Source organism: Gracilinanus agilis, chromosome 2, assembly GCF_016433145.1.
Source record: "Gracilinanus agilis isolate LMUSP501 chromosome 2, AgileGrace, whole genome shotgun sequence".
NCBI classification, from domain to species: Eukaryota; Metazoa; Chordata; class Mammalia; order Didelphimorphia; family Didelphidae; genus Gracilinanus; species Gracilinanus agilis.
The window spans coordinates 32,546,480-32,561,402 of record NC_058131.1 but is presented as its reverse complement, the minus strand read 5'-3'; the positions used below and the strand labels follow the sequence as shown (position 1 = coordinate 32,561,402).

The 14,923-nt window shown below is 45.1% G+C and overlaps 1 protein-coding gene across 1 annotated transcript in view; it reads right to left on the bottom strand.

Moving 5' to 3' along the window:
• The window catches only part of TCF7L1 (transcription factor 7 like 1), a 200,112-nt gene that overhangs the window by 18,543 nt on the left and 166,646 nt on the right, over positions 1-14,923 (bottom strand). Inside the window, exon 5 of the mRNA XM_044659306.1 lies at positions 3,923-4,006. Within this exon, the coding sequence (XP_044515241.1) occupies positions 3,923-4,006 (84 nt within the window). The remainder of the gene's footprint in view (positions 1-3,922; positions 4,007-14,923) is intronic.

Genomic DNA, 14,923 nt, shown 5'->3' with positions numbered 1-14,923 from the left:
ACCATATAATTTGGCCTTCTTCACACTGCAATGCAGTTGAATTCGCCTTCTCTTTATTTCCTGTCAAACTAACACACTCACTCTCTCTCTCTCTCTCTCTCTCTCTCTCTCTCTCTCTCTCTCTCTCTCTCTCTCTCTCTCTCTCTCTCCCTCCCCCCCCCACCTCTGTGACTTGGCACTGGCCATCTGTCATGTCTGGACTGTACTCTGTCCTCAGTTCCACCAATCAGAGTTCCTCTTTTCCTTCAAGACTCACCGTAAAGACCGCTTTGTCTACAAAGCCTTTCCTGATGCCACTTGTAGTCTTATAAATTTAAAAAATAAATTATAAAACCAGAATGACTTGTATTCTTATAAATTTGACTTAGTTCTTTATATATTTGAGAAATGAGACCTTTCTCAGAGAAATTTGTTACAAAATCCCCCCACCCCAGCCCCAGTTTGTTGTTTCCCTTCCAATCTTGGTTGGTTGCATTTGCTTCATTTGTACAAAATCTTTTAAATTTAATATCCTTAAAATCCTTCACTTTATGTCTTAAAATGTTCTCTATCTCTTGTTTGGCCACAAATTTTTCTCTTCTCCACAGATCTGACACGTAAACTATTCTATGTTCCTAGGAGGGATGAATACAAGGAAGAATGATAACTCTTTGCTCCTTCACCTGCGTTTTCTTTTTCTTTTCTAATTTAAATTTATTTATTTTAGAATTTTTTTCCCCATCGCCTGCGTTTTCTATAGGACAAGACAATACGGGATTTCTCATGACCTCAGTGGATAGCGTGGGGAGGGCTGGCAAGCACACATTACTCTTTATCTACGCCTCCAACCTCATTGGTAAAGGCCACCCGGCCTCCTCTCTTAAGTCACGGCTACTTTAGCCCCCCGTGACGGCTCATCTCCCTAAGAAGGGGGCCACCCGCTCTGCAATTCATTCTCCACATATCTGTCAAAGACCACTAGAGGGCACTTGTATGACAGCGGAAGGGCTGACAAAAACTAGAACCGGTCTTTTCCCTTTTATCCCCCTTTTTTTTATCCGTTTCTGCATTTCTTCTGGTTGGCTGGCTCTGGGAAAAGGAGGTCTGTTCTCTCCGGACGTCCCTCCTTCTTTGCTCATCTTGTATTAACTCTGGGATGGGGGCATGGATCGAGGGCAAGGAGAGACCATCCATCACACTTCAGCAATCATGGAAATGGAGGAGGCGAAGGGACTTGTCCGGCACAGGACGAATAAGCGAGAAAGCTGGATTCGAACCAAGTTTCGCCAGCTCCACGCGGGGTTCTCTCTCCCCGGCTGCCCCGATCTGAATTCTCTCCATCCTTCGAGGCCAGCCCTCTCTCCGACGTACTTTCCGGATCCCCCGATCCTTCCCGACGCCAGGCCCAAGGCCTCCATCCCGTTTCCCACCCGATCTCTCCATGACGGAGCTGGATGCTAACTCCGCTCCGCCTTTGTTAGCAGAGGGAAGAGGACCACCTAAGGGAGTCGGAAAGGAGCAGCTGAAGGGCTCCCTCTCGTATTTCATCAGATTAAATTTAGCTCAAGGTTCCTGACCATCAAGGCTCCTTCTGCTCCCTCCATCCCAGTTGTTGGGGCTGTTTATCCTTTTCAAAGAGGACCGGAGACACCCGGGCGATGTCTTGACTTGCGCGTGAGGCAGACTTGCGTGGATTGTCGGCTCCACTCTTTCTTCTCTCGGCATCCGGTGGCGGGACAAATGCCAGGATGACCGATTTGCCAAGGAGTGGGGCAGAAGAAGAGTCAGACAGAGGAGGAGGACCGCCTCCATCCATTCATTCTGGATTTTAGTCTTTTCCTCGTTCTTAACACAGGGAGAAGTGGACTTCTGGGTTCTGCCATGCCTACTCCTACCACGCTGAACATGGCATTGTTATTCTGTCCATTGGTGATTTTGGGGGGTTTGTGGAGAGCAGGGGTTCCCAAACTTTTTTGGCCTACCACCCCCTCTCCAGAAAAAAATATGACTTAGCGCCCCAGAAATTATGAAACTATTTATTGAACTCAGAATAGAATGTAATACAGAAAAAGTGTGGCCATCTCCGTGCCCCTGGATCGCCGCAGCACCCACCAGGGGGCGGTGGCGCCCACTTTGGGAATCCCTGGTGTAGAGGAAGTTTCATCCCCCTCCCACCTGGACTGCCCACCCCATGCACAGGGAGGCGTGTGAGGGTCAGAGGATAAGAGGGGTGGGTGGACACTCGCCCCTCATGCCACTTCCCTGAGTGTGTTACAAGAATGCGGAGGGAAGACCATAAGGGAGGATGAACACATGATCAGACTTAGGTTAGAAAACAGGCTTTAAACTTCTACCTATTCTCTTTCTTTATTTCAAGTGATATGAGTAAACTCTATGGAAAATAAGAACCTGGTGTTATTCCTTTTAATCTAACAGGTTTATGGAGGGAAACTCCCTCTGTCAGAGCAGACTCAGAGCAGGAAGAGACTTCAGAGGTCACGCCATCCAAGCCATTCACTTGAACTCTGAGAAAATGGAAGCCCAGAGATCTAGGGACTCGCCCAAGGTCACGCTGCTGGTTAAGTGTCCCAGGAGGGATTCCTTTGAACAGTTCAGGTGTCCTTATGTAAAGCCGAAATCTACCTTTCTGTACTTTTCACCCAGAGTTCCTAGTTCCATTTTGGGGGGGGGGCTGAGCAGAAAAAAAGTCTAGTCCTTTCCTCAAATACCACTCCTCCAAATCCTTGAAGACAGCACCTTCTGCTCCAGGATGACAGCATTTTAGGTGGGACAGGATCTCAGGAGACAGCTAGTCCAACCTATACTCCAAAGGAATCCCCACTATACCATACTCAAAAAATCACTGGTCAATTTTTCTTTGAAGACTTCCAGGGATGGGGAAGTCATTAAGCCACTTTTGGACAGTTCTAACTAACAGGAAGGTAGCTAGGTAGTGCAGTGGATAAAGCCTGGAGGCAGAAAGACTTATCTTCCTGAATTCAAATTGGGCTGCAGACATTTCCTAGCTGTGTGACCCTGGGTAAGTCACTCCCCCTTTTTGCCTCGGTTTCCTCATCTGTAAAATGAGCTGGAGAAGGAAATGGTAAGCCAGCCCAATATCTTTGCCAAGAAAATCCCAAGTGGAATCACAAAGAATCTAACCCAACTGAAATGACTCAACAACATCAAGAACTAATAGGAAGCTAGATGGCTCAGTGGATAGAGAGCCAGGTCTAGAGATGGGAAGTTCTGGATTCAGATCTGATCTCAGATACTCAGGACAAGGATTGTGTTGGGTTTTTTTTTTTGCCTTGTTTCTATAGCCAACACCCAGCATGTTGTTGTTGAGTTGTGTCTGATTCTTGGTGACCCCAAAGACCACAGCGAGCCAACACTATCCAAAGATTCTGGAGACGTTTGCCATTTCCTTCTCTAGTAGATGAAGGAAAACAGAAGTTAAGTGACTTGCCCAGGGTCACACAATTAAGTATCTGAGGTCACATCTGAACTAAGGAAGATGAGTCTTCCTGATTCCAGGTCCAGCTTGCTATCCACTGTGCCTCCATGGAATATAGTAGATGTTTAATAAATCCTCATTGACTCTGAACAATACCTACCAGATACCTGAACACAACCATCATGTTTCTCTTGCGCCCTCTCTCTCTTAGGATATCATCCTCTTTTCCTTGACCCATTTCACAAATGACACGGCCTCAAGGCCCCTGGTCATCTTGTCTGGCCTCCTACCTATTTCCCTTGCTCTTTACTGGGTGCCACATATTTCTAAGATTTAACTTTTCAGACTCTGTAATCAGGGCTTTGGATTCCCCAGCTAGAAAATTAGAAAAAAACATTTTCTTATCGTTGGGCACATAAAGGGAAAACAGAGCGATCAGCCACAGAAAGAATGGTTCTTGAGTGCTTTGTGGAGTCATGGACTTACCAAGTGTGCGGGGGACGGGGACCTCGTGTCCTTCACTGTGGTGGTTGATGGGACATCGATGAGGGGCCATTTCATCTGCAGGTACTGAATAGAAGATAAAAACAGTCAGATTAGAATGGAGCTCATCAAGGAGGCAGAATGCCATTCATTGTTCAGAGAGAATGTTGTGCTTGACTGAGGCCACTTGGAAAATGGGGGTACGCTGGCCTGACCCCAGATTATGAACAGGCTATTAAAAAATAGGAAACACACTGGTCATCATCCTTGTGTCATCCTCATGGCCATGATCAACACTGCCATCACCTTCCCACACACTGCTTTCACCCAATTCTACAATCCAAACTGGATTTCCATCTATTCTTCGATCTGGTCTTCTACCTCTAAACATTGATCCATGCCTGGAATAACTTCATCCTTCTTCATCTATGCCAGTGATTCCCAAAGTGGGCGCCATCGCCCCCTGGTGGGTGCTGCAGCGATCCAGGAGAGCAGTGATGGCCGCATTTTTTTTGTATTACAGTCTATTCTGAGTTCAATAAATAATTTCATAATTTCCAGGGGGATAAGTAATATTTTTTCTGGAAAGGGGGCGGTAGGTCAACAAAGTTTGGGAACCACTGAGCTATGCTATAGAGAATGAGTGCTGGAGGTGGAGCCAGGAGGACTTGGGTCCAAATCCTTCTTCCAACACTTACTATGTTATATATTAGAATAGAAAGATTTTGTTTGAATTGTTCTGATAGGATTTTTTAAAAATGCATTTTGCATAAATTTATTTTTTTTAGTCAGATTGTGTTTTGTAATAGCTTATGCTCCATTGTGTTTCATTGTAAGTTTATCTATTTTTCTTCAAATAAGACCAAGAGTTAAATCCTTTAATCCCCCTGAACTTCATTTTCCTTACCAATAAAATGGGGCAGTAATACTTTCAGAGCTTTAAGGTTTTATAAACCTTAAAGCCACATATGACTATCAGGATCATTACTAAGCTGCCACTTTATTCCACAAATAATACAGAAGTGTTCTTTCCCATGTAGGGTACCCTAAAAATTCTCATTTTCCCATGTACTGAATAGGAAATGGGGGGGTGGGAGGGATCAGTTGACTAGCTTTGGGACCATTATCAAATCACTTTGCCACTCCAGGCCCAAGTTTCCTTGTTTATAAAACAAAGGTGGTGGACTAGATGGACTTGTAAGGTAATTTAATCTCTAAGATTTTTATCATTTCTAAAGCTCCTATGCCTAGAGGAAGCATGGGAATTAAGGAGATCATGGTGGCTAGGATCCTGGCAATGCCTACATGTGACTGGCTGTAGAAGAAAGGAACCCTCTTGTGAGATGGGATAAAGAAGTTTACTTGGTTGTCACAAAGAACCCCAGTTCAACCTGGGTGACTTTGGATAAGTGATTTCTTCTGGGGGCCTCCGTTTTCTTATCTGTAAAATGGATCAGATGGGTATTCCCTGCTATTCTCTTCTTACTGAATCCCTATATTTCCTACTTCTTTCCTTAGCCTCTCAATTACTCCTTTTTCTCCCTTCACTCATTATTTATCATTAATATTATTTATCATTAATATTACTTATTTTTTACTACACTGAGAATAATATTAGTAACAATAAAGTTAATATTTATATAACCCTTTAAAATCTGACCCACTCCACAATCGTGTGAGGTAGGAGCAATGACTCTGTCCATTTTGCAGCTGAATAACCTGAGGTTTAGAAGACCGAGTGACAGAATAACAGTGACAGGGAGTTGACGCTCAAGATAAGTGGGCAGATATTTAGAAAGCAATCATGCGGTTGACCTTGAGGAATTCAAGGTCATTGGCTTGGATGCACTATATTTTTGGTTCAGAAGGTGCCAACAAATGGGATTTCTGAGATGTTGTTATGATCTTTGAAAAGACACAGAAAACAGGAGAGGAAGCACACAATTGCAAAAGGGCAAAGGACGTGGTTTTCAGAAAAAAGGGAAAAGAAGAGAGCCTGCAAAGGGCAGGCCTGTAAACTTGACGGTGATTCCTGGGAAAATTCTAGAATGGGTCATCAAGTTAATGGATAGCGAACAGACACCTAGAAAGAAAAATGGGGACTCTGAAGGGCCAGCCTGAAGCTTCGTCTGGGACAGCCTCACAGGGCTGCTCTTCATGCAGAGAATTCTGCCCCTATGTTATGTATGGCTTTGTTCATTCTCCATTAGAAAACAGAATCTCCAAGAGGGCACTGACATTGGTCAGTCCATTCATTCTGCTGGGCCTTGATTTCTCCCACTGATAAAATGCACCAGAAGGCAGACTATGCTGAGTGGTGCTAGAAAGGGGACTTGATTGGGAGTTGGAGGATTTTCCGGTCTAATACCTAAATGATGAAGCCATTCCCTTTCTGCAGAACTCCGTTAGATCTTCTACAAAAGGATGACTTGGAAGATCCATTCCAACCCTAAAACTATGATTCTGGAAACCGAGGTCTTCTAAGATGGTCACTTTCTCTAATTGGTCATCGTTCCTGCCTGGAATGGCTCCAGGAAAATACCTGAATCTCCTCAGGGTATGGATAAAGGCCCATTCCTATATTTCTTCAAATGTTGGGGGGGAAAAGGGTCCCCAGGTACCAAAGGAGCACCCAAGCTAACAAATGCACACCAGATATTTCTGACCTTAGAAAAAGGCACGAGATGCAAACAACTCCCAAGACCCCAACACCAGATATAGAAACATCAACGGCGGCGCGATAGCCCATCATTTTTCTATGAAAGGGGGACAAACTTGGAATGGCCACTGGAGCAAATCTTTTGAAGTTCCAGCAAATCTTCCTTTTCCTTTGTCTCATGTACTTCCTCCAAGAAATTCCATGCCAATCTGTGGTTTAGATCACACACAATCTCTTTCCAATATTCCCATATTTTTCAATTAATGAAGATTTTTTTCAATCAATAATTTTTTAATTTTAATTTTGAATATTTTCCCCTAGTTACATATTTCATGTTCTTTCCCTCTCTCCATGGCCCCCTAAACCCCTTGGCCGGTGCACAATTCCACTGGGTTTTATTTACATGTATCACAATCGATAATTTTTCTTAAGCATCTACTCTGTGCGAGGCACTGTGCTAAATACTGGATATATGGAGGCAAAAGACAAGTCCCTGACCTCAAGGAGCAGACAGTCTGATGGAGGAATTTATAGTTTTTTTATTTTTTTTTTAAACCCTTAACTTCTGTGTATTGGCTCCTTGGTGGAAGAGTGGTAAGGGTGGGCCATGGGGGTCAAGTGACTTGTCCAGGGTCACACAGCTGGGAAGTGTCTGAGGCCGTATTTGAACTCAGGACCTCCCATCTCTAGGCCTGACTCTCAATCTACTGAGCCACTCAGCTGCCCTCAGGAATTTATAGTTGAATGGAAATCGGAAACTTCAAATTTGGGATGCCCTCTGAGGCACCCAGGAATTCACTCTTTTCTGGCCAGAAAGCCAACTTCTCCCATCGCACTGCCTGGTGAATTGGAAATTCCAGCAATTCAACATAGAAGTTGGGAGAGTTCACCGACATTGTGTATGGGCAACCCATGAAAGCCACGTGGGCATGTACCCAGAGGCGGTGGATCCTTGGGCAATGGATTGGGGTTCTGCTGGCTGTCACTTCTTGGGGCTGGAAACGCTCGCTCTTGGGATCTTTCCTCCGAGGGTAAATGCCAGTCTCTCTGTGCTGGTGCTTCTGCTACAAATCGCCACGAGCTGCTCCTCTGGGCTGGGAATGAGAGGAAACTGCACGGAAATGAGGCTGCTCTGCTGCAGGCTGATCAGTCTTGGAAGGATGGAGAGAGGGAGTGGGATGGGTCGGTCGGTCGCTCCTCCAACAAGTTTGTCTTCCAGTGTGCCAACAAGCCCGCCATCTTGGTGGCAGTCCCAGCCTCTGAAAGTGAATCTGTCAGGCACCCCCGTCCATGCCTACCCACAAGGGGGAGGGCAGAGGATCACTGATTTACAGACAGAACCTAGAAAGTGATCTCGTTCAGCCTTTAACTGGAAAAGAATCTTTGTTCGAGTTCTCCAGCCTCGACTCGGGGACTTCCAATGGAAGGGGAGTCCGGCACCTCCCAACGCATTCCATTCCCCTTTTGGACAACTCTCATTGTTAAGAAGCTTTTCGTGACATAAAACTTTAACCGTCTTATTTCTCCCAGCTCAGCCTTCTGAGAGCAAACAGAGCAATTCTAATCCCTCCTTTTCATAACAGTCATTCAAATACACAAAGATATCCATCGTGCCCTCTCGAGATCTGCTCTCCTCTGGCTGGAACATCCCGAGTTCCATCAACACACACACACACACACACACACACACACACACACACACACACACACACACACCATCAACTCCTGGACCAGCATCCTTCTGGATGACCTTCTTTGGTTTTTCTTGCTCATCTATGAAGGACTGATTGCTTCCTCATCTTGGGATCTGGTGGGTTTCCTATCTCCCTCCCAGAGCGAAAGCTCAGAGAGAAGAGAGATCTTTGTTATCATCTTTGATAGCATTATAGAGCACCTACGATGGACCAGACGGGGCAGCTGGGTGATGCGGTGGATAGAACAGTCAGAATGGGGTCAGGAAAACCGGAGTTCAAATCTGGTCTCAAGTCACGACTAGTTGCGTGACCCTGGGCAAGTCACTTAACCTCATCTGCCTCCATTTCTTTGTCTGTAAAATAAGCTGGAGAAGGCGATGGCAAACCATTCTGGCATTCATGACCCTAAATGAGTCATGTACTAAAGCACTTTATACATTTTGAAAATCATTTGATTCTAACAGCAACCTTGGGAGATAGATGCTATCATCATCATCAGTATCATCATTAGTATCATCATCATCAGTATCATCATTAGTATCATCATTAGTATCATCATCATCATCATCATCATCATCATCATCATCCCTATTTTACAGTTGGAAAAACTGAGACAAATAGAGCTTAAAGGACATGCCCTGGGTCACACAGCTAGTGTCAGAGGCTGGATTTGAACTCAAGTCTTTCTGAGTCCAGACCTGGCTCTTTACCCTCAGAGATCACAACTTAATTAAACCACAATTTCCCCCAGTGTCCGCTCTGTGTAGAGTGGGCATCTGAGAGTCAGCATGGCATCTAGATGGAGAACTGGACTCCAGAGTCAAGATCTGAATTCAAATCTCACTAAGGACCCTGGCTATTATGGCCATGAGGAAATTGCTTCATTCCCAGAAGGTTGTTTGTCACCTTTAATAAGTAAGAGAGGAATGGTCCCTCCAGAATCTATCTCACCGAGTTGTGAGAATTCAATGAGGCAACATATCCGAAAGCTATTGGAGAACTTTAAAAGTACTGTACGAATGCCAGTCATTAATAATACCAGTAACACATTTCTGTATTAATAGAGAGCTCTGCAAACTGTGAAGTGCCATTTGAAGCTACAGCATCCTTCTGACTACCGCAGCCCCTGACTTCTGCTCTCTACAGTGAGTTCTTACTTCCAATTGGGAGAATTGATGGAAAAACAATACCACCAGGGTGTTGGAGGGGTGGGGGAGGGGGAGTTAATTTGCTTCCAAATGATTTAGATTAACCCCAGTGTTAAGGCTCACATATGGAGAGAGGATATGAGGAGCTCCCTTTTCAAATCAATTTATGTCTGTGTTTTGCACCCAGACACCAGAGCCTTTGTACAATGCAGGCTCTTATCCAGGCTCTTATTTGGAAAGCAAAACCTCAAGACACCATGCCTCAGGCTCATAGATTAAGAGCTGGAAAGGGACCTTAGGTCAACTTGTCTCATTTTACAGATGAGAAAACTGAGTCTCAGAGAGAAAAGGGACTTTAGAACTCACTGGATCCAAGAGAGACATTCAGAAGGGACCTTTGATGACGAGCTGCCTCATTTTATGGGGGAGGAAACTGAGGCTCCGGGTTTTGAAGGGACTTGAATAATCAGAGACAGGTCATCCAACTCCAGAGCGAGTGTTTTTTGTACTTTACCACACAGTGCTTCTCTTTCATCAGAGCGGGGCCGCCCCCATGGAAAAGAAATGGATTCTTTTTTTTAAGCCCTTACTTTCTGTCTCAGAATCCCTGCTGTATATTGGTTCCAAGGCAGAAAAGCAATAAGATCTAGGCAGTGGGGAGGAAGAGACTTGCCCAACCACTCAGCAAGGAATATATGAGGCCACATTTGCACCCAGGACCCCTCTCAATCAACTGAACCACCAAGCTGCTGCCTACAGTGGATTCTCCTACAACGGTCCAGGGGTACCCCCTGGCTTTGTGATTGCTCCCCACCTCCAATGAATGGCCGGCTGGATTGGCCTCCTCTGGGTCTTGGTGCCTGGAGGACCCGTGGCACCACTTGGGCCATTCCAGGCAGGGTGAGATCCTTCTCTGGGGCAGCTTGGAAACTGTCCTGTGGGATGGCAGTCGGGGAGAATGTGCAGCTGATTAACTACAGCTGTGCCCTGGAATTTCCCCAACATACAAATCTTCATGATGTAAAACAGCTGGGAGGAAATCCCAGCATGCCCCGGATAGCACGGAGCTGCCAATAAGCTCAGGAGATTAACCCTCTGACTCCCAGAAGTTGGAAGTTTCCTCTCTCCCTCGCAGCAGTGCCCCTCTCCCCCCTTCTACAGGGCTCCCCTTGCTATGGGAGAGAGGGAGACCTTGGGCGGTGGGGTCAGCAGCTGGGCTAGGCTCTCGGAATTCCCACACTCCCCTTGCTTACATATTGGCCCTTTCAGGAACAGGGCTCAAGCCAGAAGCAGAGAAACCGAGGCTCATGTTACAGAGTCAACAGCAGCTCCTCCAAGAGATACACATTCCAACCAGAACCGAGGAAAACGCTATTCTCAGGGAGGGTGACTCACCCACATGGGGTCCCAGGTGAGATGGCTACACTCAGCAGAGTGTCTCCCCTGTATTTCTTGCTTACAATGTGAAGCACAAAGACAGAATGTGGAGACAGGGGAACCTGGTTACTGTAATCCCTTTGTGCTTCAGTTTTCCTCATCTGTAAAATGGAAGGGTCTGTCTGGGCTATAAATCCTATCTAATTTTCATGTTTGGACCCAGGATTTTATTGGGGTGGAAACTTCCTCCATCAATGTAGATGGACGACTCATTCCAATGAAATGGAGAATGCACGAGGTGTCTAGATTTAGACCAAGAATACCCACATTCAAAACATGTTCCTATCTCCTCACTGCCTCAATTTCCTCATTTGTAAAATGATGGGGTTGGACCGTTATCAGTAAGGCGCCAGTATTCCACAAATAGGCTAGGTGGTACAGTGGATGGAGCATTAAGCCTGGAGGCAGGAAGATCTGAATTAAAGTACAGCCTCAGATGCTTACTAGCTAAAGGTATAATCCAGAGCACGTCACTTTACCTAAGAGAGTCTCAGTTTCCTTATCTGTAAAATCAGGATTATAATGATACCTACTTCTGAGGATTTTTGTAAGGATCAAATGAGATGTTTATAAAGCACTCTGCAAACTTTAAACATAAATAAATAAATATAAATAGCATATAAATGCTAACTATTGTCAGATTGTTATTGCTGCTAGTAGTAGTAGTAGTAGTAGTTATCAGGGGCAGTCAGGGGTTGGAGAGGATAAAGTGGAAGTCCCAGAGTCAGAAAGATTCCTCTGAGTTCAAATTGTGTAAGCAGAAAATTTGTACCCCTGAACTACATTACCCAGCATCCCATTCCTTTTTGTCCCCAAGTTGCGTGCTTACATTGTATAGATATAAATCTTACAAAAATAGAATACTTGGAGTATTGGATATTAATTTTTAATCTTACATAAAATCTAGCCTCAGACATGTACTAGCTGTGTGACCCTGGGAAAGTCATTTCACCCTATTGGTCTCAGTTTCCTCATCTGTAACCTGAGCTACAGAAGGAAATTGCAAATCATTCCAGTATCTTTGCCAAGAAAACCCAAACCCATTTCCCCTCAGTTTCCTCATCTGTCAAAAGAGCTGGAGAAGGAAATGGCAAACCACTCTAGTATCTTTGCCAAGGGAACCCCAAATGGTGTCAGAAAGAGTCAGACATAACTGAATAATAATAACAACAACAATGCAGTCATCACCTCAAGTTATTTCCCTGCCCTTCAACAGGACTGGCAGGATAATGAAGACAATGGCTGATCTGAAAGGACGTTAGCTGACCAGGCAGCCTGCTTGGCTGCGTCCGTGTCTCTGGGTCTGTTCCAGGACCCACAGAACTTTGCCCACTAGTTCAGGAGAGTGAACATCCCGGATCCCCAGGCCCCTTAGGGCAGATTCTGGGACTCAGAAGCAGGGATCCCCTGGAAAGAGGGGCCAGGCTGTCTTTTCTTTTAGTGGATGTTAAATGGAAAGAGGGGGGAACAAAAGTGCCCTGTTTGTGTCCCCTTCTTCTGCATATTTAAGAAATATTCTATTGGCATTCTTTTTAAGGGGGGCATCTCTACGGCTTCCCACTCCTCACAATAGAAGCCCCACTTTTTAAAAATAGGATAAATATCTCTTTATATTGAAATAGTATATAAAGAATATATAAAAATATCTTATATTTTTATAATAATATTTTTTTATATTTATATATAAACATATATAAAATATATAGCTTTATAAAAATAAAATTATTCATAATAATAAAATTATTAAATAAAAATGAATAAATAAAAGAAGACCAGACAAGGAGTATCTATCAACCCACTGGGTCAGTCTGAGCATCAATCACCTGTAGCCTCTCCCTGGAGAAGGTCTCTTGCAGAGGGGCGACCAGAGTAGTCACCCTCCCCCCAGCAACCAAACAATCCAAGGGGCCAAGAGGCTGGCGAACAACAAACCCAGCTCTACACAATGCGCCGCTTCATAACTGCGGAGATAATGGACTGCACACAGAGACTGAGCCATTGTGGGAAGGAAAAGGAAATCAGCAATTCTTGTCTATCAGGAGGCTATTTAAAAACACTTAGCGATGCATTCCCTCTAAGGCTCGGATCATCAGAGCCCACAGCAAGGGAAGGAGCATCCAGAGTACTGCTGGATCACAGGGGCAGAGCCAGGAGAGATCTCACAGGCTAACTTTTTCATTTTACAAAGAGGGAAACTGAGGCCCGTGGAGACTAAATGAGGGAAAGCCTCGTGAAGAATCACTGAGGAAAGAGTCAAACTGCAGCCAGAGGACCCAAGTTAAAATGCTTCCTAGCTGGGTGACCCTGAGCAAGTCACTTACTCTTTGTTCACCTTTTGAATATTCTATCTAACCAATATGGTTTTATAAGGATTTAAAGGTGAATGGAGGAAAGTCTGTTAACTTGGACTCAGGAAGAATGAGATCTGAATCCTGCCACAGACTCTCTCGAGCTGAGGGACTCTGGCCCAGTCACTTCCCCGATCCTGTTTCCTCATCTCTAAAATGAAAATAACATTAAATCCAGCCCCTGCCTCAACAGTCTTGCCAGGGTGAATGGGAAGAATGGGAGCCAAAGCTTTGAAAACCTTACAGCACTCCGTGAATGCTATGCTAGCTTGGCCAATGAGGAAGTGGTAGCTTTTCTTCCTTTACAAAACAGAGATTAGGAAATTCGTTTTGGGAATCTCTGAGACCAGTCGTTGGGGATGATGGGGTATCTCCCGTCTGGTCCCTTCTCTCCACTCTCCCAGCCCTCAGCCTCATCCCTTCTCCTCTGCCCTGTGCTTCTGTTCTCTCTCCCTACGTGGTTGCCAAAGGGCTACCCCGCTAAAGCACTCCTCGGATCTCAACTCCCCTTAAGAAGCTTCCAGAGCTCCCGTGTGCCTCGGCTTTCCAGACACAGTTCAGGCACGACCAGTCTCTTCTGAACCTCTCACTGCTGGTTTCTATCCTCACTGTTCTATTTATTCCGTGTAGATTATATATTGTTTGTACACGTTTCCTCCCCAATAAAATGTAGGTGTCTTGACAGAAGGGATCATCTCATTTTTGGGCCTCTGTATCCCTCGTGTCTAATTCAGCTCCTGGCATGTATTAGGCACATAATAAATGCTTGTAGATTGATTGACTGGTTGCATCTCATATAAAATACACACTTCACTGTTTGGCTTTTAGGATCCTTAACAATCTGGCTCCGGCCTATCTCTTCAGACTCAGTGAGCATTAATCTTCTTTACGCCCTCCGAACGCCTGCCAAATTGGCCCTGCTGGCTCGCTCTGTCTCACATGATATTCCATCTTCCATCTTGGAGACCTTGCCCAGGCGGTCCCCCATGGCTCTCCCTTTTCATCCCCTCCTCTCCCTTCTCACCGAAGCCCAAGCCTCCTTCCAAACTCAGCTCGAGGACCAGCTCCCACAGGACGGAGCTCCACTGATCCCAGCCCAGTTGCTCGGACCATCTGCTTTCAAATCATTTTGACCTACTTTATAGAAATGATGTCTTGAATTTTCTGGGAACATGTTCTTACCTCCCTTATCTAAAAAAGTAAAACAAAGCAAAACACAAAGCTGGGTGAAAAGAATGTTAGCTCCCCGAGGGCAGGGTCTGTTTCACTTTTGGCTGGCCAGTTTCTAGCACAGAGGAAGCACTTACTATTGAATCTATAGATTTGTATCTGGAAAGAACTCCAGAGTGGAAATGACTTGCTTAAGGTCATCAGCCACCAAGTAAGTAGCACGAGTTGTTTCTTTAGGTCCAGTTTGAGTCAGACATGCTCTGGAAGGTTCTAGGAAGCGGCCCCTTTCACCCCACCCAAAGTGAGAGGGAAAAGCTGATCAGATTTTTCTTCATGATTAAGCCAAAGTTGATTTTGGGGGTATGGTTTTTACCTTAAAATACCTGAATGTATAGACAGGCACTAAGCATGTTACATTCTACCCTATTCATCCTCTACACATGTTCTGTTGCAGCCATACTGGAACTTACTCTTCCATAGACTTGGCATTCCATCTCTGGCCTTGGAGCCTTGGCATGAGCTCCCCCCGCCCTGATCCCTGGAATGCA